Consider the following 23905-nt stretch of genomic DNA (forward strand, 5'->3'; position numbering starts at 1 on the left):
GCCCCGCCCCCCCCGCCCCCCCCCCCCCGCCCCCCCCCCCCCCCCCCCCCCCCCCCCCCCCCCCCCCCCCCCCCCCCCCCCCCCCCCCCCCCCCCCCCCCGGCGCTGGGTCTTACCTCAGAATGCTGTGCGAAGCGCTGGACGATCGACAAGATCTTTCGCGGTATCTGTGTTGAGCGAATGGAATCCGTTACCTGCTGGGCATATTTGGGCTCGGCTGTCAGGTTTTGGATATATTCGCGAGCGCGCTTCTTCAGCTCTTCCCTCTGGGTCGCGTTGTCGGGGTCGATACCGATCGGAGCGGCGCCTCTCGACTGCAGGTTCATGTGCTGGTTCGCGCCCATGTTCACGTGCCAGTGCTGGAGGATCTCGGCGGACTTGGCCGTGAAGAAGCTAGCGGGGATGGTGAGCGTCGAGCGGAAGTTGGAGCCGGAGAAGAGCTCGACGGAGCATGTCACCTCGGCGTTGTTGGGCTTGAAGTTCTCGACATTCTCGCTGATGAAGCTGGCGATCTGCTCCTTCTTGAAGTGGACTCGCATGAACTCCGGGAACAACACGGGCAAAAAGTCTCCAAATTGCCAGCACATTATTTGCGGGACTTGAGCCGTGAGCTTCTTGCAGTTCTTACACGGCCGCTCCTTGTCACACTTCACCTTGCGACTATAAAAAAATAAGTGTGAGTCGTCGGCGTTCCCTAGCCATAGAATAAAAGAAAAGCGGGGGTGGGGGTGGATGGATGGATGGATGGGTACGGAGAAGATACGCACCTGTGACAACAGAAACAAGCCCCCAATCTCCGAACCTGCAGGGCGCTCTCCTTAGTTTCGTGTGCTAGGGGCCCCTTCCTGCCTCTCTGAGTAGTCCGCATAGCCTCGAAGCATTCGAATGGATTCGGCTTTCCCGACTGTTGGTGGATGAGGTTCGGCGTCATGATGACGAATTTGCTCGACGCTTCCGACTTCCTCTTCTCAACCTTGTATCCATTCTTGACTTTCCGTATGGGGCTTGCGCCCTTACTGGGCTCCGCTTTGACATACGGAGACCTCGGGCTCGACTGGAGCGAGCTATGCGTTGGAGACCGCTGCTCCGGGGACTGCGACGTCATGCTGATGGCCTCGTCGCGCGCTACCGGCGAAACCCCTTCATTCTTCAGGTTCATGGGCGCCCACGGGGGTACGTTGTTGTCGTTTTGGAACTGAGGTGGGATGTTGAGATCAACCGACTGGGTCGCCATCTCGAAACCGCCAATCCCCGCCATGTCGGCGGACATGTTACCCGGGAACGAAGCGTAGTATTGGCCCATATCTATATCTATTAAGCATTCACATTAAAACCAATGCTCGAATCGTAACGTGCCAACTCGCGCTAGGACTCACTCGTGAACGGCTCGTTAAACACCAGTTCCTGATCACTAGCCATGAATTGCTGGTCGCCAAAGCTGGACAGCAACTGACTCTGCATGCCTGCGGTCGCCATGACGGAGACGTCAGTAGCGTGGTCGGGGTAGGAGCCGGAGGGCATGGTACGATCGGGTTCCAGTTGTTCTAACAGGAGGGGGGACATGGCAACGGGCGAAGCTTGGATCTGGTTGGGGTTCATCCCGATGACCCCCCAACTTTGCATGCTGGAGCTGGAGGGGCTGGGCATAAAGCCAACGGAGGCCGAGTAAGAAGAAGAGCCTACGCGCTGCCAGGAGCCGTCTGATTCATCGCCCGATTCCATGTGGGGAAAGCTGTGCTTAGAAGATGGGGAGGCGGACGCGACTGAGGCCATGGTGGTGGTGGTAATAATAATGTCTCTCTCGTCTGGCTGGAAGCAATTGTATCGAGAAAGCGCATGAAACCTAATCAATCAACTCATCTACTTATTATTAATAGCTTTTCTTTCTTTTTTTCCTTCGGCACGCCGAATACCCTTCCTCAGTCGTGCGGTTCGAACGAACTTCGGGAAGCACAGCACACGAGAATGTTGAGACCTTTTGTTTGCCGTGGGGTTCGTACTACTGATGTGGTTTGGTAGCCGAGCAAACAGTGACGTTTTAAGACGATAACTACCTAGCTTAGGTACCTTGGGTTAGGTGGTTATCTAACTCTTCATATGTGAAATATGGTAAGAGACTATAGTAGGATATAGAGTCTAGGAATGGAAAAAATAAAATAAAATAAAAAGACCGGGGGTCGCCGGTATAGTAGTAAGTAATAGTAGGTAGTTAGTTGATAACTTGTAACTATTTGAAAGAATACCCAACTCAGACCTCTTGGTGATGGACAGGTTATGACGAATGGGTTTAGGATTCTACCCTTAAGGAAACATCAAAAAAACAGCCTTGGAGTCTGCCATAATAGCCATTATGAATGGGCTCCGCCACATCGGATAATACGCAGTTAGGTACTATGCAGTACTATGCTGAATTGGATGACCGACGGTGACTTGAGGGGGGATAGGAACAGAGCGCTAAGCCTGTTCGGGATTTCGGTGTTGATCCTGCGGCTGGGATCCTATGCGACAGTAGGTACTGGAGACTTATTTACTTGTTCGCTTGCCCTGAAGTAAGCTGGTAAGGCTCTCACACACTATATAAAAGAGCCCAGTCGGAATGAGCGTCTAACGTACATAGTGGTGTGGTAGTACCATAGAACGGTCTTGTATGTATTTCGGCGTAGGTATTTCCACTACCTATGAGAAGACGTATACGAACATACGAGTATAACTACCTACATTCAGGTAACTTCACAGCTTCAGACCAAAAAAGGTAAAGAGAAGAAAAGAAAAAAACGCAACAGCGTGGGCGCCTCGGCATGGCATGTAGTGCGACCACAACTTGAAGAAAAATTGACAAGGGGGTTACGAGATAGGTACTGAAGATTTACTATTATAGATGAAAGGGTTCCAAGTTGGGGGGCATGTAGCATGTTCATTCAGCCCGCACAGGGAGCCAGAAACTGACAAACCTTACCTAAGTTAAGTAAAATCCAGTCTATCGGGTTTTCAAGATCGAACACCACCTGCATCGTCGTTATCACGGCTAGCATATCATATCGCAAGCGGCCCGAATCTGCCCTGAGGCGGAAAGGTTTGGTATGACTGCAGGGATATACGTCCGAATTATATTGAAGCCACACTCATACATAGTAGGAGGTATTTGCACAGTTGAGCCGGAGATCTGACGCATAATATATGTGCTACTTCTCCTCCAACCCAAATTTCCTTCATACTTTGTGCCCAATAATGCAACAAGTTGTTCCATTAGTCCAATCCGCCTATGGCATTTTTCTCATTTGGCCGCCCAAAAAAAAGACCACCACCCGAAAAGTTTTGAGAAAAAGACAGGAAAACCTCCATCCATCCCAGCTTCGTACGGGTTGGGGAAAAGGAGAAAATACAAATAAAAAGCAAATAGCAATACATCATCACCAATGCTTTGCTTTGCTTTGCTTATTTGCTCGCTGCCTTGAAAATGAGACAAAGTCTATCCCACTTAGTAGAAAATCTTCAAATTTGCCGCCCCCAACAACTGGATCAGACGCTACCGTATCGCGCCTGGAAACGCAAAGACGATGCCTCCCCTTCGCCCAATGGCCCCTATATTGTCGACCAAGACGGTATATCATCATAAGAAGTCATGAATCATTTCATTCCCACGTATTAGTGATCTTGTACATATTTTTTTTTCTCTTTTTTTTTTTTTTTTTTTTTTCGGAGAACATATCATTTTGGGGGGAAACCCGGGGCATTGCCCAAATGGCCCTGAGGGCAAGTCTCGCTCGCTGAAAAGCTTCGAGAGTAAAACGTTATTAACCCATCGGCTAAAATTCCAATGGGGGGTGTGTGAGTTGCATGTACGAGTCCTTCAGCGGAACCGTGCTGACGCCGCAGCGGTCCGTTCCTGGATCTGCTGCTCGGTTGAAACGTATAGTCTGTCCAGGCAATCCATCGCGGCTGCGTCCTTAAGAATCTTCGCAACCTGAATACCGGCACTAATTAGTTGCAGGATGTTCCGGTCATCCTTCAGCGGGCGCGACTGATGCTTCGCGGCATGCCGCATCTCCAACGAGTTTTCTAAGATGGTCACAAACTGCTTGATCTGCCCGTTATAAAGGACTCGGGCGGGTATTCGCCTCTTAGTCGCGAGGCGCTTCAGTAAGTAAACCCATTCGGTCCATTCTCTATCCTGTGGTCTCTCGACTGGCCTCATTTCCTGGGTCAAAGGGATTGGAAACTGGTATTTTGCAACAAAGTCGAACGCGCACTGCGAGAGTCGATCGTTGACTTGTGTCAGGACACTATCCTGCTCTTGCACCAAGAGATTTGTAGGGAGATGGGGGAGCTCCCTTTCCTGCATGGCAACATAATCCGGCGGTGGCCTCGCTAGATACTGGTGCGGTCCATCGAACTCGTCTCTATTTGAAGGCCGTCTCTGGGGACGGCCCTTGCCACTGCTCTTGGACTTTCCTGCAGGCGCAGAACTTCCACAATTGTTATCCAAAGCATAATCCGATAAATTGGGGGACACAATAATGTCATCAACAGAATCCGTTGGAGAGTATCTGCCTGGTACGTCCCAACCCTGCGAGCCTGTGCTATTGTACGAGTCATACGCTCCCCCGGAAGAAGTTCCATATAGCCCGGACTGTGCTCTCGAGATGTAAACCGGCGATGAAGAATATGTAGACTGGTGCCGGCCGACTGGACCACTGGTCCCCATTATCGACACATTGGCTGCCGAACTGTATGCCGAACCGCAGCCGGGGGGGTATGTCACACTTCGGAAGCCAGTGTTATTCCCATCGTCTACAAAACAAGGGGGGTTTCTTATTTGCCCTTACCTTGAGCTTGAATACCCGCTCTCACGGACGCTACCTGGATACATGTTGTCATGATAAATGACACTTAAGGAAGTCAGCTCGACCGCAATAACAGAGACTGGTAACATATTTTCAATGATCGCACCTGCGGGAGGAATTCCAGGATCTGTTTGATATGGCAGAAGTTCGGTAGGCTACTTCCTGATGGGCCATGTTTTCTCACTCAGTTTCTTTCGGGGGGGACAAAAAAAAGGCGTCCGACGGGGCGGAGAGATTGTGAGATAAAATAAGAACTGCACTAGCTCCGGTTGAAGCTAAATCCCGGCGTTATACACCCAAATTGTCTAGAGGAAGGGCCCCAGAAATGCCCTTTTTAAACACGGATTTTAAGTTTGGGTCCCTAGGATCCACGGCCGATGACCTATGCAGATTTAGACTGGTTCGGTTCTGAAGCGGTGAATAGCGGGCTGCGCTGCTGGCCGGGAAAGGAAATGGGAGTCAAGTGGCTCGGCGGATTCGGTAGCAACCTCGGGGGGACAACACAGACCCGGATGCGAAGGGAATATCGCATGCTCCAGTATATATGGACCTTGTGGCAGTATGGAATATTTTTACATTATTCCGTAGAAGGTAAAACCTCGATAGAGTTGTGTCTCCAGGCTTGAAGTCCGAGGCGTGTAGACTTTATGCTTCGACGAGGTCTGTCGAGTTTCGCCACCGTGAATGGGTCAGATGTAGTGTGGGTGACGAGGCGCGCCCAGTAAGGCAACCCCCAGAACGGATATCAAGGGGGCTCGCCCCAGCTCTAACTCAAACAATAGGGCTGCAACGTAGATTCGGGGCGGACCTATGCGTTGCGAGGGTTATTTAGGGATTGAGGATAAGTGGTATAGGCGATAGGCGTATAGGTGGTATAAGTGCCGTCTCGGGCGTCGACCACCGATTCGATACGGGGGGCTCGATCAAATGGACCAATCCCGAATTAGACAAGATCGACCAGGGAAAGCAGTTAGATAGAAAATGCAAGCCAAATGACGGTTCGAAAAGAACAACTACGAATGTCCAGGAACACCCTGTCTATAGTGGGAGGGTTCGATGGAAAGCATCGTCTCCCAAACCATGATAATAACACATTAACGCACATTGCATGTCCATCCACTCAGGCGGGCAGGATGGAATAAAAGCCGTAATTGGCTGTTGCAGCCCAATCACGGTAGGGCAGCATTGGGCAGCTGAGAACTAAACAGAGGTTGTCCCTCTCGTTCCTGCTCGTCCGGTCTTTTTTTTGTTTTGTTGTTGTTGCCCAAAGGGACTGCAGCCTCTCTGCAGTAAATGCAGTAAAAATGCAAGTATCTGAAGGGGTATTAGCTTAGATTATTACAGGGAAATTCCTGGTGAACGAATAGCGGTGACCCTCGCAGGCGGACTATCTGACTAGATTGGGCAGAAAAGTGTTGCACGAGCACAAAAGCCCAACCCCAACCTACGGTGCAGTTGCAGGTACATTGCTGCCCGGGGCATTCCTATCCAAAGTTGAATAGGGTGTAAGAGTTCCAAGTATTGTATTAGGTATGGTTATGTACAATACGGTTATGGACTAGGTACCTACCTAACCTAGGTGGATAGGTATATGGTAAAAATATGTAGTAAAGATGTATTGTAGTCCGCCGAAAGGAGGAGGTCCAGAGCTAGAAAGACGCATCTCCCATAGGTACGAAAAGCAAGCCGGCAGGAAAGAAGAAAAAAGAAGCAGACGACGTGTTGCTCGCTGCGAATCCGACGCGAGCGGTGCTGCGAGCATGTGAGTTGGCTCGCCAACCACTTACCACGTATTCGGGATTCCACACCTTGATACCGTCATTATACAGTAATGCCTAGACTTTCTACGATGGTAGGAATTGGGATTAGAGAGGATTATAGGATCGCAACGAGATTATACCTAAATCATCCATGATATTCCACAATTTAGATGTTACCGTCGTTAGATGGAGATGGAGATTAGATACCTAGATCCTATCGAGATGAAGACCTCGAATTAATGGGACTTATAGAACGCACTGACCATCATATACCTACCAGAGGTACCTACCCGATAACTTACATCCACGTAACCTCCAGGGCTCCTAAGGTTCTACCTCGGTTCCGTAAGTCCGCTGTTTCCCTTCATCCTAGGTTATCCCCAGGCATAATACCGTACATGTTTAGAGGTTACCCTCATGACGCCTCTATTAGAAACCTGATCCGCAGTGCTGCACTGCGCTGCAAGTTCTGATGTAAATAGAAACTTACCACTCGAGGATTTATACGGAACCATGCCGCCAGCGCGTGTAAACGAAACTTGGGTCTGAAGAAACGGGCACGATCTTATGCCCTTCCACATCACCCGCAATTCTGGGGGACGTATAGCAGCCTCTTGATCTATCTCCTTCACCCTTGTCTCATGACAGGTCAATCAGCTTGAATTATGTCGTACGTTTGATACTACTAGTACAATACATAGTGGTTTGTGCCCAGCTGGAGCATATATGGAACCAGATATCCCATGGCTCCCGAATGCGATCCATACAATGGAAATTTAAGGTGCGTGAGCAGGTGAGATTATAGGGTATGATGAATGACTTTGTCCCATACTGAAACCCAGTCGCAGCGTAGCCTCGGCGCATACCTAGATTGGCCAGTTAAGACAGGTACCTATGTCAGACCTACATAGTTAGGTACAATACATAGCGGGCTCGAAGCGTGCTGCTTTTATGCGTGAAGGGCTGACATCGATAACGGTTAAAAAAGGGTTTCTCGCATTGCCGAGTCTACAACCGGCTGTTCCTATCCATGGTATTCTTACAAAGGGAAGAGCATTGATTAACTTGGCATTATGCGAAGATTCTTCGTTACAAATATCTTCCGCTTCGTAGTCCTAACTTTATTCCTAACTCTTTTGTGTCCCAGAGTTGGCTAGAAGCCCAGGCTGCTATTTGAATTCATGGAGGGCGGCTCATATTTTTGCCTTAAATGATAAAAGGTAAAGGTAAAGGTATAGGTGGTAGGGTATCAATAAAGAGGTAAGTAAAAGGGGGGCGAGGTGTATAATGACGAGCAGTCGGAAAGTATAAAATGTCGCAAGCAGCCGGCCACCCGGCATGTTGAATGCATAAAAGGATACCTGTTCACACGTGGTAACATTGCGGCTTGGGGTCGAATAGCATGCCGAGCCGCCTCGTCCACGACTTGCACAACCTGTCAGCTGAATACTTTATTTGCTTCTTCTGTAATAATAACACGATGAGATGCATTTCTTATAACCAAATCCTAGTTATAGTTACATTGCTAACCCCTATGATGTCGCTGGATTCCGTGGCTACGTGTGTGAGAGAAAGGCCTAGAAAGAAGCGATAGGAAGCTTGTGGTCACGGAAAGTTACCTACCATCATCCCACTGAAACATCGACTACGTTAAAGGCATCTTTTTCTAGTGTTATGTTATGCTAGATTATCTGCGCTAGCCTTGTGATAGGATGTAGGCCGCTGCAGCCAATGTTAGCATTGCCTTAAATAGACACTGGCGGGGCGACGACTTGATTTCCTACCTAGGTCGTTTAATGTTTTCCCAATGGAATACCAGCCTTACATAAATGGCCAATCGAGATAGGGGAATCCCTGGTCCCACATATTAGAAAAACGTCTGCCTGCTCAGGATGAGGTAGTAAGAGGTATCTAAGGTAGTATCGTGTGAAATTCCTATTAATAGGAAAACTTGAGTTCTCTTCTCGGCCGGTTGAATTCTTCAACCAGAGCTTTCGCATTCGTGCAGAAACGAGCCCTGAAGTGATAATTTGGGCGTGATGGTGTGTTATGTAACCTGTAAGCTGAGCTTGGTCTTCAGGTATTCTACTAGATAATTTTACTCCCGCCCGTCATTAATAAGAACCTACCCTTTAAGGCTGAGCTCTGACCAGTGGGATCTAGCCGTCGTTAAATGCTGACAGTGGGTCTTTGGAATACAATGCCACAAGGGGGTGGGATGGATTCGACGGAAGACGGGGGAATGGTTCAATGAAATCATCCCCCGCAGTCAGGGGGTTTTTAACTTGCTCTTATATCGAGGAAATTCTTCTGCCTGACGAGGTTATTAATCATATATTGAGATGAGAAGACGTCACACGAAAACATTTGTTTTTACGACCGTGTATTCCCTTTTACTCGCGATACTCCCATTTGGGCTTAAGATCTTGGTATTAACCACCTATAGGTAGGTGGTTAGCGGCTTACGAACTTCGCATGAACAAGTACGATGGCTGAATCAGCTCCGACTATTCAGCGCCAACGTCAACGCAAGTTTCATCGCAGGTCGAGAAACGGTTGTACCACATGCAAGGCGAAGCACATCCGGTGCGATGAGAGAAGACCGCTCTGGTAAGTTCCTGGTATGATACTTTCCTCGGCCGACGCGGAATTGTATATAAGTATACGAAATGCGCTGCCGCAAATTGTGCAGGTGATTGGTGCCCAACACCGACCAGGAAGCGTTACTTCGCGTCTATTACCCGCAGATTCTTCACGTATGCCTAGCCGGTTTATCCTGTTTGCCTACCTTTCATGTAGCCTATACGGAGCCTCATGCCCGTCACACCTACACTATTGAATTTCTCGCGAGGCACTTTCCAGTGAGGCTGACTTATATTGCAGCACGTACTGTCTTCGACATGGTGGAGAATGTGGCTACCCGGACGGGGATGCTGGGTTTGGTACTCCAAAAGCCGGGCGTGGGTCTGAATCCAGGGCTGGATCTAGAGAGCCTCACAAATCTGCCGAATCTTGCTTCCCCTTGATAGACACTCCTCTAAAAGACCCATTCCTGGGGACCTCACACGATATGCCCCACAAGTCACGGTCGTTATTCCAACTCTGTGAGTGATCTCGATCATGGTCGGCGAGGCGCGATAGCGGAGACTAACCAGCTGCTGATGTCCAGTCGCAAATACAAGGGTACTGCACACAACGCGGGTTGAAAGAAGTGCGAACTCGTTCATGTGAGTAAACGACCGCGAATAATATGGCTCTGTGTGGGGGGTCAAACTTGGTACTCGAGAGACTCAGCCTGGCTCACATATGCTTAGTGTTCACAAAGCCTTGTCGCATCCCGGGTTCCTCCATGCTGCGTTGCTAATGACGGTCCTGCATTGGGTATGGTGCACTGGCGATGTTGAGCACTTCCGAGTCCCTTACCTCTATCACAAGCTGCAAGCTATACGATTCGTCACGGATCAGCTGAGGAATCCAGACGCTGCTATCCACGATGGCACAATTGCAGCCGTGTCGAGCCTCGCCCTCGTCGAGGTATGTGACATTCCGAGACGGGTGCTTCACTCGACTTACTGATGACGTTCTAGAATGCCTTGGAGTCTGTCGATGCCGTGTCGTTCCATTTACGCGGGCTCGCGAAAATTAAAGAATTACAAGGCGAACATAGATGCCCTAGGAAGATGGGCTTGCTTCAGCGAATGATCTTGATGTGCGTATAGTCAGCCTTGTCCTTGTTAAATATATCTCCAATGTGACCAAGACTGACGTACCCTCATAGGGCAGCTAGAAGCGTTTCCAGCCGCCCCGTGTGGGATATCCTCGACATTAGTCGAACAGACCTAGTTCACCAGTCCATGATAATATCACTGATCCGAGTTGCACTCCGGCCAATCTATAGTCTGAAAATGCTAGGCAGCTCATACGATTCGGAGGAGCCGCTCTCTGAAATCCTGGCAAGGAAAGCACCCAGCTCCGGAGTAAGCGACAGTAACGTCCTATCGCCTCTCAAATCGGTCGATAGCAGTAGATCTGGTTTCATAGCGTGCTACTTCTATCTCTACGTGATCATGCGCGAAGGCACGGTTGATTCATTCATACTTAATTGGTTCATCGAGCAGTTACTTGCGGATGTCTGTCGCACCGAGATGCTTATGCAGACGGGCCAATACAGCCAGTCGCTCTGGTTTTGGTCTGTGATGTTTGGCGCGTGCGTGACAATGGCCGCCAAGACCAGTGACAGTCTTGAGAGGAAACAGATGAACTTGTTCCGGGACGTGTATCTGGACAAAATCCACCTCGGGAGCCGCGTGCTAGATATTAAGAATTGGGAAACCGCCAAGTCGACATTAAGGCTCTTCGCCTGGGAGGACGACTTTGATGGTGAGATAGAACTCAAGGCAATATGGGAAGAAGCAGTCTGGAAAAGTGGAAAGATACCTCGCAAATGGGATAACGAGGAAAACGCCGAATACCTAGATGTCAAAAATAATTGCTGGTGAAAGAGTGAAGATCCGGCTTGGTTTGTATAAAACATTGTCTAGTAAAATAAGATACTAGAATAGTACTGTATATAGCATCATCGTAGCCTGAATCGGGCCATATATATGTTAATATACGTTAATACCACTTTACAAACCCATGAGATCCAAGGGGTACGATAACACCAGATAGGCGTAGTCTTCTCAAGCAAAGACCGAAGCCGTCACGACCTCACCGGGCGTGTGGGTGGAAACGTCTCGGCATCTCGGCAGTCAGCCTCATTGTCCTAGGACTGCATCCTATACAAACCTAACCCAAATATCTCTTTCAATGCTGTCGATAATAATTGCTGATACTGCAGACGCAAGGCGGGTGAAAAATCCAATGCTACGGAATGGACGCAAAGAATGCAGTGGAAAGAATATTCCCTTCTTTTCGATCGGGTGATGCGGATAACGATTTGTCAGGGCCGTATTTCGAAGAGCGGAGGGAATTGGCCAGACAGCAAATCAACTTCATTCAAGATGACCAACTTGAGACCACAGCCTGGGACCAGCCTGGGACCAGCTTGAGAAAGAGAAGTGAAAAAAAAAAAAAAAAAAAAGTCAATTGTCATACATGACAAGACGGAGAACTAAGGGCTAATGTGCCCATTTAATTCAAACAACTTCGATACCATTGGATCTGATTGAAGCTAGATGAGACAACCAATTTTCGTATTCTTTTTTATTTGTCCTTTTTTTTTTCTCCTCTTTTCTCTGTCTGTCTCTCGCTCACCGACTATTCATCAATCATGATTGATAATTCCAATTCGAAATAGGCGCGAATTGCACCTATACTCCAAGGTTCTACTCTGCTTTGCTCGCCGAAAATCCGAACGAAGACCTGGTGATGTACAACAATATCGATGGTGTTGCGTGCTGTGCTGGTATGAGGGTTTTAAGAAGACGGCCAAATATTACACAAATTTCCGCGACTGGCGCATGGGCCGTGCCAGTAAGAAAATGCATTGGTATCAATGCGCATCGATGCATATTAATGCATTGCATTGCGATGTTAGGGCGAATGCAGTGATGTGCTGGCTGACTTCAGCGACCTGATAACCCCTCGTCTTGCTCGTCAAACGTCGTCACCCTGCATAAGCTATATTCAATAGGCTGTCGACAACTATCAGGGTCCCCACATGGTTACGGACCGAGCTCTGCGAGCCTATTACGAATGCAGTTACGAGAAGGGCTATCGCGGCCACCACGACCATCGAGGCTATCACGACCATCGCAATCTTCAGTGGACATTGGAAGCTGCATTAAAAAAAAGAGAGATATTGAAGGAAGGTGGAGGGAAATTATTTGGTAGCAGATGCAGCAGCGGTCAGCCAGTAGTCTGTCAGTAGTCTGTCAGAGTAGGTCAGTAGCCTGGCCAGTGGCCTGTAATGGCCTATAGGGAACCAATTATCTACAAGTTAGTGGGTCTTGATCCTGAACGTCGTGGAGCGGGGTCGATAACAATCTGCATACCCTTGAAACTTTTTCCCTGCTTTTTTCTCTTTCATCTCGCTGGATTTGCTGGATTTGGCTGGTCTTCGCTTGCCTCGCTGACTTCTAACCCGGCGCCAATACCCAGGGTGGTAGGCCACGACGGCCAACAGCAGTCGACGAAGCACAACACCCTGGCATCATGTCATCCTATCAATTCTTGTGTGTTGCTTGTGCGTTGGCCAACCCCGTTCACCATTCTTCCCTATGGCACAACAATAAAACCCGAATGTCCCCTCTCTCTGCCCAACATCCGTTCTTCACTCCTATTTTCCAGCCCAAAGACCCTACCGTTTCTGCCCAACCGAGACCCATTATCACATCACCACATCACCACTCTCATCATCCCGTGGCTTACTTTTTTGTTGCTATACCCAAGACATCTTCCACAGTTCCCCCCACAGGACCAAACCCATCAATACCCCATCAGGCCGTGGTTTATTAACGCCCCAGGATCGAATTGTTGCAACACCTCTCCGTCGACAGAGAAAAACTGTGTCCAGTTCAGTTGAGAAACCAGTCTCACTGCTGCACCGCGTCCCAGTGTTTTGCCACAGGATTCATAGGGATCATCCGGAGAGCCTATTACTCGTTTCAATCCCACAAGGAATCAAATGACAGCCGTGGTTGTTTCCCGTCCGGACAACATGTCAGGCTTCAACTCATCTTTAGACATGGATGACGTCCACACTCCTGCGAGGTATATTGCTTTGTTTTTTTCTTTTCTGTTGCCGGAGTATTGGGGTTTGCTTTCTTTTGTTGCAATATCATGTTGTTTGAAAAGTCATGTAATGAGTGTGTTGCTTTTCTCTTATTCGCAAGTGCTTTGCTTCGTGCTCTGCCAGGACAATGACCCGGGATTTTCCGTTTTCCAGGACAGGACAGGACAGGATCAATCCGGGACAGGATCTTCAAGGAGAAATGGAGCCAAATGGATGCCGGAGGACAAAACTTTTCCAGGATTCAATCACCAGGACATTTTTCTGAGGCTCCTTGCGAGTGGTTAAGTCAATACTTCACGGTGTTGTCTTAGCTTGACCCCGCCACGTCTCTCAGATGGAAAACAGATATTATCAGAGACCAGCTCTCACTTAAGCTTACGGTGAGTATTACCCGCGAAGAACGTTTGTGACAACAGACAAACCCAGGATAGACTTTCCCCGGCTACCAGTGAAGTGATGCATTGCTACCAGACCCGGATATGGACCCCCTCACCAAGGAACCCGTTTGTGAATTGATCTTCGAGCTTTTTCGGACTTTGCCAGGAGTTATTGAGTTCAGAACCAAGGATTTTCTAGTCATGACTTTACAGCTACGGACACTTCAGCACAACAAACTGGTTCTTCACGAGTGGGCCTTCTCGTTTCTGCCGTGCTGCTTCGCATATTCTGTGGTAGTATTGGCCAACACTTGACTTGTACTCTGGATCCCCTGGATTTGATCACAAGGATAATACGACAACTCGACTTGGAGCCATGGACTTTTCTCTTTTAGGACCCCTTGGAACAAATGTTAGTTGAGGTATCGCTTTCTATCCTACCAAGAACCCCAGGGAACAATCTAGCCAATACGCCCAAGGAATTACCAACAAACTGGATTTGCACACCTTGTGTTCTCGACCACAGTACGTATGCCATTGCATGTCGATTCGATCGGCTCTTACATCTGATTGACCGCGTGTATGTAAACTAACATCAAACTCTTCGTGTTCTGATAGACACTTCGATCTGGAATCTCCTGGTTTCTGTCTAGCCGGATTTTCTTTTCTCTGCTCTTCTACCATATGCTTTCCCAGTTTACCGTTTAGGCCAATGCGTTTTTACAAATTGGATCATCTACGGGATTGCGTTTTCTCTATGTCGTTTTTTTCTAGATCCTACTGTGGATTTTTAGTCGACATACAATACTTCAGTCTGGTTTGTACACACAATGCCCCCTATTTAAGACAAAGGTATTGAAAAACTAACCAATGCTACGACACTAGGAACAAAGTTGTGCCATGCTGAAAAGCATCTCATTTGTACTTGATTTTTTTCGGGCGCATCTTCGTGATTTTACCACCGGCTAGTGGAAAACAGAACACTAACCTCAACCCCAGTGACTATAGCTCTTTTTCCCAAGGAAACATGCTTGCCAATTCCAGCGGATCTTTTCTTTACTCTCAAACGGGACATGCAGACCTCCATGGTTCAGTATGGGACACCACAGCTGAAGGAACACAGAACTTCAATGGAGAAGAGGAATTCCATTTCACATATGGACAAGTTACTCCCAGACAGGATCAGAATGAAGCCGTGGAAGACATGACCAGCAAATGGATCGCCGCGGAGCAGACCCAAGCTCCCACCTCAGAGCCCATGCGGAGGATTAGCTCACGAGGCTCCTCCGGAAGCCACAAGAACAGAATAATGAAAGCCTCTCTGCAGAAGAGCCGGCCGAGACTTGCTCATGTCTCGCATATGTCGAATTTTGACATAACAGGTAATCCACAAATGGAAGCATATCTCATGCAGGATTCAGATGCCCATTCCGTATCTTCTCAGTCTCAAATGTTCTACCCAACCCTTCCCATGAGTGTAAGCCTATCCGCGGATGGACTTCCATACTCTCCCGCTGTTCTTTCAGGAATGCCGCAGCAGCATATCGACCCAACTCAGATGCAGCTGAATTTCGAGGCTAACCTTGCTGCGAACTCGCCTGCTGCTACCACATGGAGCTCTCTCAGCCCTGTTGAGTCTCGGATTTCTACACCTGGCCCTGGCGAGGATGCCTGGTCTGTTCCCATGGATGCTTCGCCCTCGCGAACTAATGACTCTTCGCCAATTATGGATGGCATTTCGCCAAGGTATGTAAAACAATATGCTATTTTGGAGGAAACACTCTGACGTAGAGAACGTCATCAGCCTCGATCGCCAGATGGGCTTAATGACCACAGAGGATCCCAATGGAGTTATGTTGCCAGACGATATGTTTGCCTTACCTCCTGCTTACACGCGCCGCTCCAGCGGTGACGGTGAGTCTTCTGCTCGGGACCACCCATTATACAAGAACGCCTACCCACAGGCCGACGGACTATTCCACTGCCCATTTGAAGGCCAGTCCAGTTGCAACCACAAGCCCGAAAAGCTCAAGTGCAACTACGAGTTAGTCCCCAATTACCTCAAATCATGTTTGAAAATCTAACCGGAGCCCCTAGCAAATTTGTCGACTCCCACTTGAAGCCATACCGATGCAAGATTGAATCTTGCGAGAATGCTCGGTTTTCCTCGACCGCCTGTCTCCTCCGACATGAGCGCGAAGCTCATGCTATGCATGGCCATGGTGACAAGCCCTACCTCTGCACATATGATGGATGTGACCGTGCCGTTCCTGGAAATGGATTCCCGCGCCAGTGGAACCTGAAGGACCACATGAGACGCGTCCACAATGATAATGGAAATTCTCTGAATGCCGTCAGTGGATCTCCTCCGTCCGGACATGCATCTTCCGCACATTCGGCCAAGGGTCGAAAGAGGAAGAGTAAGGATTCCGTGGAAAGCACTAGCAGCCGCAAGCATGCTTCAAAATATGCGCAGGCAGAGGCAGCTATCAGAGCTGTGGAGCAGCCAATGGTAGATGAATGGTACCAGCACCACAAGGCTCTACAGACCTACCTTCAGGAATTCAGCGTCCCGGATGCTTTTGATTACTTGCAAAACTTCTCTGAGGCCAGGGAGCATTTAGCAGCTATGGGGAAGATCTCCCAAAAGTTGCTCTCTTCCAACAAGGCGTCTAACGCCCATGATTCTTACAGGCGATCCCACGGAAACCATTCTCGCTAAGTGAAAAAGTATGTTATTATTTCTAAACTCGTTCGCTACTCAATATAACTAACCTAATGCCTCGCAGTCATAAGAAAAAGATTTCGACCCATGGATGTTTTTTACAAGCCAAGGAATGTGCAAGTGCATAGTTCCAACTTTACTTCTGCTTCCGCCGGTCAGGAGACCGTGACGGAGCCTATCCAGGCTCTTTGAGAATTATGCGGAAAGCTACCGCGCTCTAAGCCAACCCAGGCATTGGGGCCCTAAGGATACCGGCACTACCTCTCATCCAGTAGAGATTCCGGATTGATTCCTAAAGCCGAGGACATGCCAAGGGATGGCGAGAGTTGATCCAGGATGTATATTCCTGAGAAGATGAGGATACGCGCCTTGATTCGGCGCGACGGCCACTGCGGCTATGGTGAACATCGAAGTCACCATCACCCCGGCGGTCGATTTTTGAAGATTCGTAACCCCAAGAGGGTGATAGAGGAGGCTATTGTCGGTACAGGCGACCTGAATAGATGGCACTCAATATTGTTTGTGGTGGATTTTGAATCTAGACTAGCACTGCTGTTTAGAATTTTGATAGATTTGAAGTGTTTAGTTAGTAGTCGGAAAACGACTTGTCCATAGTCTTGATAAAGCTGTTCCCTTTGTGGTCTTCTATCTCATTTGTTTTAGAAATAGTGACAGTCCACATAGCATGAGCGGACGGCGGAAGCAAACTTTGGGTGGATCTTGATTCTAGTGCAAGCTTGGACCGGCATGAGTCCATTTGTTAGATTGCTACCGTAAGGAGGAGGTACTTCCGAAATCCCAATAGCGTAATTGGCGTTCTAGGCAGTTATTATAGAATCTTAAAAATAGGTTTGAACATATAGTAACATGCAGAACTCGAAGACGATCTAACCCGGGCTTGATAGACTGGTAGGCTACAGATGTAATAGGGGCTTGATAATAATATAAGTGTGCTCGACTCGAGGTGCTGTTTAACTTAGGTACCTGGGTAAGTACTTAACCTAGGCGCGCACCAGATAGCAACCTTCTAGGGGATATCACGGTAGTGTTGGAACAAAAGTAATAACGTACACTAGAAAGTAACCTCAAGGTGTTGGGGGTTTCTTACCTCATATGCCAATATGAAATGTGGCCCCCCCTTCTTTCCTATCAAATACCTACCGCGGTGCTTACAAGTCATAGTATATTGTTGAAGTATTATCATAAATCATTCTACTTAACAAGCAGACCCTGTATTGCAGGCTTGCCATAGCAACCCACGCGCCAAGGAAATCACATACGTCAGTGAAGTAGATATTTCCACAGGACTTTGCTCCTCCAGGTTAACTGTTTGATCATCGAGACAGGTGCAGGAGGATGGTTTTGGTTTATTGCCTACCTGGTACCTAGGTACTACCTACCTGAGAACTGGCGTTGTAGAATATCGCCCGTATCCGATAACTATGCTGATAGCCGCACAGGGGAGAGGAGCGAGAGGTTGAGGGTAAGGAGGGAGCAAAGGTATGGTAGTAAAAAAAGCTCCTGGCAGATAGTAATCCGTTTCACGCGCCGAATCCTTCTAGAGTGGAGGTGGAGGTGTTTGCAGAGGCGAGCACGTCGGGCTCCCGAAGTATGCCTTAGGTACCCAATACACATCATGCTGTAACCCCGGATTACTACGCTGCATGTAATCTGTATTTCCCCAGGTGTTTACCTATGCATTCAAGGGACGTAGATTGTCTAGCACATGCGGTTTCTTTAAGGTTGTACATTGTAGATCCTCATGCAGGCATAAAACACGGTTTATGATTTGTTTCTGCTTCTCCGAGGTGGTTTCATTCTCGCAAAGTACCTAGACTACACTACACTACTTTCTATAGGTAAGCGTACACTATGACCTAAAGCGGATTCCCTTCTCCTTTCAAAGCCCTCGATGGGCGAGAGCTATGAGCTATAGGAAACGAGTGTGGAAGAGTCGTGCATAGACATTGATAGGTAGCATCCCAATCCAACCTGCTCTTCCATGCCTACCCTTAACCCCCCGAAGAGACTATCCCCAGTCTCAGCATTCTCATTTGGCTTCAACGAGTGAAAGCAAGTAGTTGCGTAATAGGAACCCGGGTATCCATAAAAAAAAGAAAGAAAAAAAAAGCATAGATGTCCTTGAACGCCTGGAACTAGATCAAGCCCCATCAAGGAGAATTCTTACAGAATTCTGCCGTATGGGCGAGTTACCAGCCATGCCTTGGGCTGTTATCTTGATACATAATGGAGATCCAGTCTCTCGATTGTAAGTTGCTCGGTTATGTATTGGCTCTATAGTAGCTGCGAGGTGGTACTTGCAGTGAGTTGTATGATGGGTTTAGATACGTTTCAGTCTCTGCTTGCGCCTCGGGATTGGTATGTCGGGGTGGTCGGATAGGGGGTAGCGGTTTATTGAGATTGACGCGTTGATGACTGGAGGGTAACGGCGTTAAGCGCCGTGGAAGGGATAATGTCGATAACGAGCGATCAATAAAGGTCGTAAAAGACGTTGTGTTTGTAAGTGGTATTCTGTCCCTGAATATCATGGAACTACGTTGCCGGAACGACCTGAAGACTTCCGGGAGATAGGTTATAAAAAATGGCCTCGCAGCTGGAATTGAGGCACATATCTTTCGCCATATTAGTGAGAGTTTATATACGAGGTAGATATGGATAGAAGATGCTAAGTCATTGACATACTATCCCAAAATTTAGCTCAACAGTGCTAGTAAACCAGGCAAACCGGCGATCGCGGGTGATATTGCTGGAATGAAAAGCCAAGTTCCACGCGAAGTAACTCCGAGCAATTCCTGCGGAGCACGCGAGCACACCGAGCCCGAACAAGAATATGACCATACCTAATTGCTTAATAGGTAAGTTCAACCCAAGGGCTATTCGGATAGGTAGGAGTACAACGACCCAATCGGTGGTGGTGTTGATAACACTGGCAGCGAACATGTGAATATTCCAATCAATGCAATGTCGTGACGGGACGGAGATGTTCCAATAATCTGACAAAGGTCTGGTAGGTTAGGCTGTTAGATTGCGGTCGCTGGTTATCTCCTCTGCGCTGGTAAACGTACATGCATTGGAGACAGCTAACAATAATGAAGATGGCACAATTGACGCTAATAAATCCCATAGATATGAGTACGGCAATGGTTATCCTGCGATCCCTCGACGCAGTTGTGAGCCGATAGAGCAGGGTAAGTATCGACAACTTGGTTAAGCTGGCTGCCAATTCGAACAGAATTTGGTTGGCAAATCTACATCGTTGATGTATTAACTATATATGGCCACCCCGTGTCCTGGAGTAATAGGGGGAGGACTTACACTAATTGTATACCACCAGGAGCGAGATCTGGATTTCCGTGTCCGGATTGGTGATTGTGCTGAAATTTCTCCCTAAAAATAATGCCGATTATAGTAAATGCGGTGATTGGAAGCTATTAAATGTCAGTAGGTGTGGTTGACTACGGCGAAGCTAAAGTATTGACGTACATATGCGAGCGCAATGAAGATATCGTCAAGCCCAAATCCCCGAGTTAACCGCCGACGGGTATATAAACGTATTGTCAAAATAACGGTGACAAGAGTAGCAAGTATGGTGCCAATGACCATCTCTGGGGATACTTTCGTCTCTGCTTCAGTGCGATGTTCTGTTGACCGGCTAGTGAGAAGCGCGATAGGAGGTAGTCGCATCTTTCAACCTGTGGACTTCTTGCTTATAGCCACACGACACCTTGAGATGTATGATTTATACAGGGACATACACTGCTCTTGTGGTAATAGTGTTTTTAATTAACCAAGTTGAAGCCGCCTTCAGTCGACCGATCTTAAAATTAAGATGCGGTATGTCTGCGGTGACCCAGTCACCAATATATTGCAACATGAAAGCCAATACTGTTGGGTAGATTTGTGGACTAGACAGATGTTAGCACAGCTTGTGTGGCTCAGTATTTCGAATAGTGTCAGACATCTCAGAGTCTAGATCTTGGTGGATATAGCAATATCAAGCTGTTGGATATAGACATGTGGTCACTATTATTGGATTATGGTATTGGTGCCTACCTGCGGATGAGGTTCTCAATGGCGACAAGGGTGGTCGGAACAGCCCAGACATACCCACTTGGAAACGCTGCGAGGCAGTCATGAGTACTGATGCGTTTCTCAAATCGGCCGATATGTAGCTCCTGCCCCCACCACACGGGGGCCAAAAAATACTATCCGGGGATAAAAAATAGCGTAAAAGAGCATGCATACGGGTAGATGGATGTAGGTCACTTATGGCTTGCATATCGAGACCCATGGCAGCTCAAGGGGCGTCTAACGAGTATCAAGATGAGAAAAGTGGCGAGGGGACATGACAAACCTTTGGCGCAAGTTAGCCAATCCACTATCTTAACTCATGAGTAATATCAGCTTCATGTCCTTCATATGTAGGCAGACCCAACATAAAATATATACCTCATAATACTTGAAACCATGTAATTTACAGTGATGGTAGATAATGTCAACGCGCGGGTGAGATAAGACCCCGATCAAGCATGTCTTCCGCTTAGTTTGCGAGATTGAATCCTAACCAGATTCGTGGACCGGAGCTGAGTGGCGTTTTAGCAAGGCATTCAGAGTATGAGAAGCAACCAACATTATTATCCACAAAAGCGCACATATTGTACAGGAGGGAACTCGCTTGTGATACGTAGGTAGGATGGACGTTGCACTGCAGAGTGGAGGGCTGCAGAATGCCCCATCGTCATTATCCTACCCTCTTGGGCCGATAACTGATAACCAACGGAAGATCTTCAGCTGGTAGGAAAATCCCTAGGTGATAGAGCTCGAACTTTCGTAAGCTTCGAATTTTGTATCAAAGGCATGTCGGATGGCGTATTTTTGAGTCGCAAGAAGTAGCAGTCTTCTAATGCTACCTAACACAAGACCATCTTGATAGAAGTATACCTTGGCGATCGGTAAAGCTGAGTTTGGTAATATGGATTCCAGCTAGGTAGTTAAGATATGATGTCGGTTGAGCTCACGGGCCCTTACCTAACATATCATCATAAGGCGTAGATGACGATTCTGGTAAACCGAATCAAATTTTGTTGCCGACGTAAAAAGAAGTCATTTAAGCGAACTCATACAACCATACACCAAAGTAAGGCCGACATTGTGATACCTGGCATACGACGCAAATAAATTTGCCGCGAATTCATGTTTCATAAGAAGCAACAAAGTTGTTTTCGTGGTTGTGATTGTGGTTGTAGTTGTCTAAACTGCAAGCCTTCATGGCGCAAGGATACAAATCATAATGCTTGATTGGTTCTTTCGAAGAACGCCTCGCGACTACAGGATCGAGTAGAGAAGTAGAGAGAGTACTTGCATTATGAACCTTGAAAAAAGTAATTCGAGAGCTCTACCCGGGAATGAGGTTGAGAAGCAAAACATTCAGGATTACATTAGGGAGGAGGCGCCTAATAAACCTAAGGTACCTGACTTCATAACTTGCTTATGAAGCTGACGTAAGGTAAACGCTATTGTACAACTCGTTACCTAGCGGCGGTACCTCGTCCCCCGCTTTGATTCGCTCGGTATCTCCAGCCCACAAAAATATCACCAATTCGCAAAATTAAAATCCTTCCTTTTTTTTTTTCCGCAGTTCCGCATCAGTGTCGCTTTTCCAATTTTCATAACCCAACTTACGCAATAATCCTCACCATTAGAGTCCCTCTATTGGAAGACTGTCATCATGTCGAAAATCACAGTCGGTAAGTCTTATATATCCATATTCTATAAAAACAACGGAAACGCCGATATCGAGAAAAATATATACTGACATTGTCTACCCCGCCACAGCCGGAGTGCGTACCAACGTCAGCGAACTGCTTGACTACTCCCTCAACACCAAGAAGCGGAACTTCCTCGAGACCGTCGAACTCCAGATCGGCCTCAAGAACTATGACCCTCAGCGTGACAAGCGTTTCTCCGGCACCATCAAGCTGCCTGCCATCCCTCGCCCTAACATGAGCATCTGGTACTACATCTCCGTTTCAACCCGCCTATCGCCGAACCAGCCTTTGCTAACCTTGTGGAATATAGCATCTTGGGTGACCAGCACGATCTGGACCGTGCTAAGCACGGTGGTGTTGACGCCATGTCCGCTGATGACTTGAAGAAGCTTAACAAGAACAAGAAGCTTATCAAGAAGCTTGCTCGCAAGTACGATGCTTTCGTTGCTTCCGAGGCTTTGATCAAGCAGATTCCCCGTCTCTTGGGTCCCGGTCTGTCCAAGGGTAAGTGAAAAAAAAGAAAAAAAAAATTACAACAGCTCGGCAAAGATATAGACAAGCTAATGGTTTAATTTCAGCTGGTAAATTCCCTACTCCCGTCTCCCACTCCGATGATCTTACTGGTAAGATCAACGAAGTTAAGTCCACCATCAAGTTCCAGCTCAAGAAGGTGCTCTGCATGGGTGTCGCCGTCGGAAACGTTGGCATGACCCAGGATGAGCTAGTCGGCAACATCATGTTGGCTATTAACTACCTTGTCTCGCTGCTGAAGAAGGGCTGGCAGAACGTCGGTAGCTTGACCATCAAGGCTACCATGTCTCCCCCCAAGCGTCTCTACTAGATGCTATTTCGGCACAAGTCACTGGAGGATGTGGTATTGGTAGCGCTAGCACTTAGGACGTAGTCACAGCGCTCAGACGGAGCAAATAAACTAAACCTCCTCGACTAAATTTATGTTTCATCGTTGTAGTAGTGACTGCCATGTGCATTTGTAGTGATTCCGTAGTTCTAGAACCACAACGCCATAGGTAATTAAGGTCACCAAATGGACGACGTGTGCATGAAAATTTTGCTTGAGCATCATCTGGCATCGGTGCTCAAATTATAAGCTTGGACATACCAAATTTCACACATGCAAAATTTACAATTATCTTCTGATCTAATTCTACAGCAATTCCAGGTAACTAGTTAACTATTTTTTTTTCTCGATCTCAGCGGCTCGGAAACCGCTGGATGCGCAGGAGAGTCGATTGAAACATGCAAATAAACATGAATCGACAGGAAATGTAGCGAACACCCCACAGTCGCGAACCAGGAGGAGCTGGCGTCGGCGGCTGATTGGGAAGGGTGCTTTCCAAGTTTGATAGAGGAGGCCGGGAACGGAAGGAAACCCATAGAGAATAAGTTGATAACCCTCAGCAAGCCACCGTAGTGGAGCCTCCATCTGAATTAAATAAACATTTGACGATGTAGATTTAACCCATACTGATGATGAAGAAAAAAAAAAGAAAGGAAAAGGAATTCAAAATTCGAGGCGCCCTGCGAGAATATTTAAAGGCAGAAAATTTCGGAGGTGGGGCTGCCGGCTTGCCCTTGTCGACGCCCACCCAACCAGCGATTGGCCCCACCATGCTTTGCAGGGAATGCACGTGATGTAGTACCTGACACTACTAAA

General features: G+C 47.8%; 9 protein-coding genes across 9 annotated transcripts in view; 5 read left to right on the plus strand and 4 right to left on the minus strand.

The window, feature by feature from the left end:
• F4812DRAFT_430994 (uncharacterized protein) overlaps positions 1-2296 on the minus strand; it is a 3843-nt gene extending 1547 nt beyond the window's left edge. The window contains exons 1-3 of the mRNA XM_047934402.1: positions 1376-2296; positions 767-1310; positions 116-659 (exon numbers count right to left, since the gene is read on the minus strand). Coding sequence (XP_047789379.1) covers positions 116-659; positions 767-1310; positions 1376-1772 — 1485 coding nt within the window. The 5' untranslated portion in view covers positions 1773-2296. The remainder of the gene's footprint in view (positions 1-115; positions 660-766; positions 1311-1375) is intronic.
• Positions 2297-3047: 751 nt separating this feature from the next.
• On the plus strand, positions 3048-3997 carry F4812DRAFT_47578 (uncharacterized protein). The gene is made up of 2 exons (XM_047939122.1): positions 3048-3827; positions 3916-3997. Exon 1 carries the CDS (start codon positions 3177-3179, stop codon positions 3768-3770), a length of 594 nt encoding a protein of 197 aa, XP_047789380.1. The 5' UTR covers positions 3048-3176; the 3' UTR covers positions 3771-3827; positions 3916-3997.
• Positions 3810-5118, minus strand: F4812DRAFT_47250 (uncharacterized protein). The gene is made up of 3 exons (XM_047939121.1): positions 4950-5118; positions 4826-4888; positions 3810-4762 (listed from the first exon to the last, which is right to left on the minus strand). The coding sequence occupies exons 1-3, from the start codon at positions 5015-5017 to the stop codon at positions 3850-3852; spliced, it is 1044 nt and encodes a 347-aa protein (XP_047789381.1). The 5' UTR covers positions 5018-5118; the 3' UTR covers positions 3810-3849.
• A 3973-nt stretch (positions 5119-9091) lies between these two features.
• On the plus strand, positions 9092-11102 carry F4812DRAFT_459917 (uncharacterized protein; the record flags this gene model as incomplete). The annotated part of the gene is made up of 6 exons (XM_047937629.1): positions 9092-9213; positions 9487-9707; positions 9773-9830; positions 9918-10137; positions 10191-10312; positions 10382-11102. 6 exons carry the CDS (start codon positions 9092-9094, stop codon positions 11100-11102), a joined length of 1464 nt encoding a protein of 487 aa, XP_047789382.1.
• A 1221-nt stretch (positions 11103-12323) lies between these two features.
• F4812DRAFT_47739 (uncharacterized protein) lies at positions 12324-13526 on the plus strand. Its single transcript, XM_047939124.1, has 2 exons — positions 12324-13317; positions 13493-13526. The coding sequence occupies exon 1, from the start codon at positions 12515-12517 to the stop codon at positions 13127-13129; it is 615 nt and encodes a 204-aa protein (XP_047789383.1). The 5' UTR covers positions 12324-12514; the 3' UTR covers positions 13130-13317; positions 13493-13526.
• An 874-nt stretch (positions 13527-14400) lies between these two features.
• Positions 14401-16637, plus strand: F4812DRAFT_47692 (uncharacterized protein). Its single transcript, XM_047939123.1, has 5 exons — positions 14401-14533; positions 14602-15462; positions 15521-15760; positions 15814-16446; positions 16506-16637. Exons 2-4 carry the CDS (start codon positions 14744-14746, stop codon positions 16436-16438), a joined length of 1584 nt encoding a protein of 527 aa, XP_047789384.1. The 5' UTR covers positions 14401-14533; positions 14602-14743; the 3' UTR covers positions 16439-16446; positions 16506-16637.
• A 1488-nt stretch (positions 16638-18125) lies between these two features.
• F4812DRAFT_431055 (uncharacterized protein) lies at positions 18126-20538 on the minus strand. The gene is made up of 5 exons (XM_047934403.1): positions 19946-20538; positions 19778-19890; positions 19528-19710; positions 19145-19466; positions 18126-19074 (listed from the first exon to the last, which is right to left on the minus strand). Exons 1-5 carry the CDS (start codon positions 20144-20146, stop codon positions 18724-18726), a joined length of 1170 nt encoding a protein of 389 aa, XP_047789385.1. The 5' UTR covers positions 20147-20538; the 3' UTR covers positions 18126-18723.
• Positions 20539-22190: 1652 nt separating this feature from the next.
• Positions 22191-23071, plus strand: F4812DRAFT_451418 (ribosomal protein L1p/L10e family protein; the record flags this gene model as incomplete). The annotated part of the gene is made up of 4 exons (XM_047936203.1): positions 22191-22209; positions 22298-22475; positions 22541-22734; positions 22809-23071. The coding sequence occupies 4 exons, from the start codon at positions 22191-22193 to the stop codon at positions 23069-23071; spliced, it is 654 nt and encodes a 217-aa protein (XP_047789386.1).
• A 212-nt stretch (positions 23072-23283) lies between these two features.
• On the minus strand, positions 23284-23716 carry F4812DRAFT_431064 (uncharacterized protein). Its single transcript, XM_047934404.1, has one exon. It carries the CDS (start codon positions 23672-23674, stop codon positions 23423-23425), a length of 252 nt encoding a protein of 83 aa, XP_047789387.1. The 5' UTR covers positions 23675-23716; the 3' UTR covers positions 23284-23422.
• Positions 23717-23905: the final 189 nt, after the last annotated feature.

Source organism: Daldinia caldariorum (genome assembly GCF_022478825.1).
Source record: "Daldinia caldariorum strain CBS 122874 unplaced genomic scaffold F4812scaffold_10, whole genome shotgun sequence".
Taxonomy (NCBI): Eukaryota; Fungi; Ascomycota; class Sordariomycetes; order Xylariales; family Hypoxylaceae; genus Daldinia; species Daldinia caldariorum.

Excerpts from the sequence above, each read along its gene's own strand:
- F4812DRAFT_47578 (XM_047939122.1), top strand. The coding sequence starts at position 3,177 with ATGTGCTACTTCTCCTCCAACCCAAATTTCCTTCATACTTTGTGCCCA.
- F4812DRAFT_47250 (XM_047939121.1), bottom strand. The coding sequence starts at position 5,017 with ATGGCCCATCAGGAAGTAGCCTACCGAACTTCTGCCATATCAAACAGA. Across the intron at positions 4,889-4,949 it reads TCCTGGAATTCCTCCCGCAG|TGTCATTTATCATGACAACA; the intron begins GTGCGATCATTG and ends GACTTCCTTAAG. Across the intron at positions 4,763-4,825 it reads AGCGGGTATTCAAGCTCAAG|TGTGACATACCCCCCCGGCT; the intron begins GTAAGGGCAAAT and ends TGGCTTCCGAAG.
- F4812DRAFT_47739 (XM_047939124.1), top strand. The coding sequence starts at position 12,515 with ATGGCCTATAGGGAACCAATTATCTACAAGTTAGTGGGTCTTGATCCT.
- F4812DRAFT_47692 (XM_047939123.1), top strand. The coding sequence starts at position 14,744 with ATGCTTGCCAATTCCAGCGGATCTTTTCTTTACTCTCAAACGGGACAT. Across the intron at positions 15,463-15,520 it reads ATGGATGGCATTTCGCCAAG|CCTCGATCGCCAGATGGGCT; the intron begins GTATGTAAAACA and ends GAACGTCATCAG. Across the intron at positions 15,761-15,813 it reads AAGCTCAAGTGCAACTACGA|CAAATTTGTCGACTCCCACT; the intron begins GTTAGTCCCCAA and ends CGGAGCCCCTAG.
- F4812DRAFT_431055 (XM_047934403.1), bottom strand. The coding sequence starts at position 20,146 with ATGCGACTACCTCCTATCGCGCTTCTCACTAGCCGGTCAACAGAACAT. Across the intron at positions 19,711-19,777 it reads CCTGGTGGTATACAATTAGT|ATTTGCCAACCAAATTCTGT; the intron begins GTAAGTCCTCCC and ends TCAACGATGTAG. Across the intron at positions 19,075-19,144 it reads TTGAGCTAAATTTTGGGATA|ATATGTGCCTCAATTCCAGC; the intron begins GTATGTCAATGA and ends ATATGGCGAAAG.
- F4812DRAFT_431064 (XM_047934404.1), bottom strand. The coding sequence starts at position 23,674 with ATGGAGGCTCCACTACGGTGGCTTGCTGAGGGTTATCAACTTATTCTC.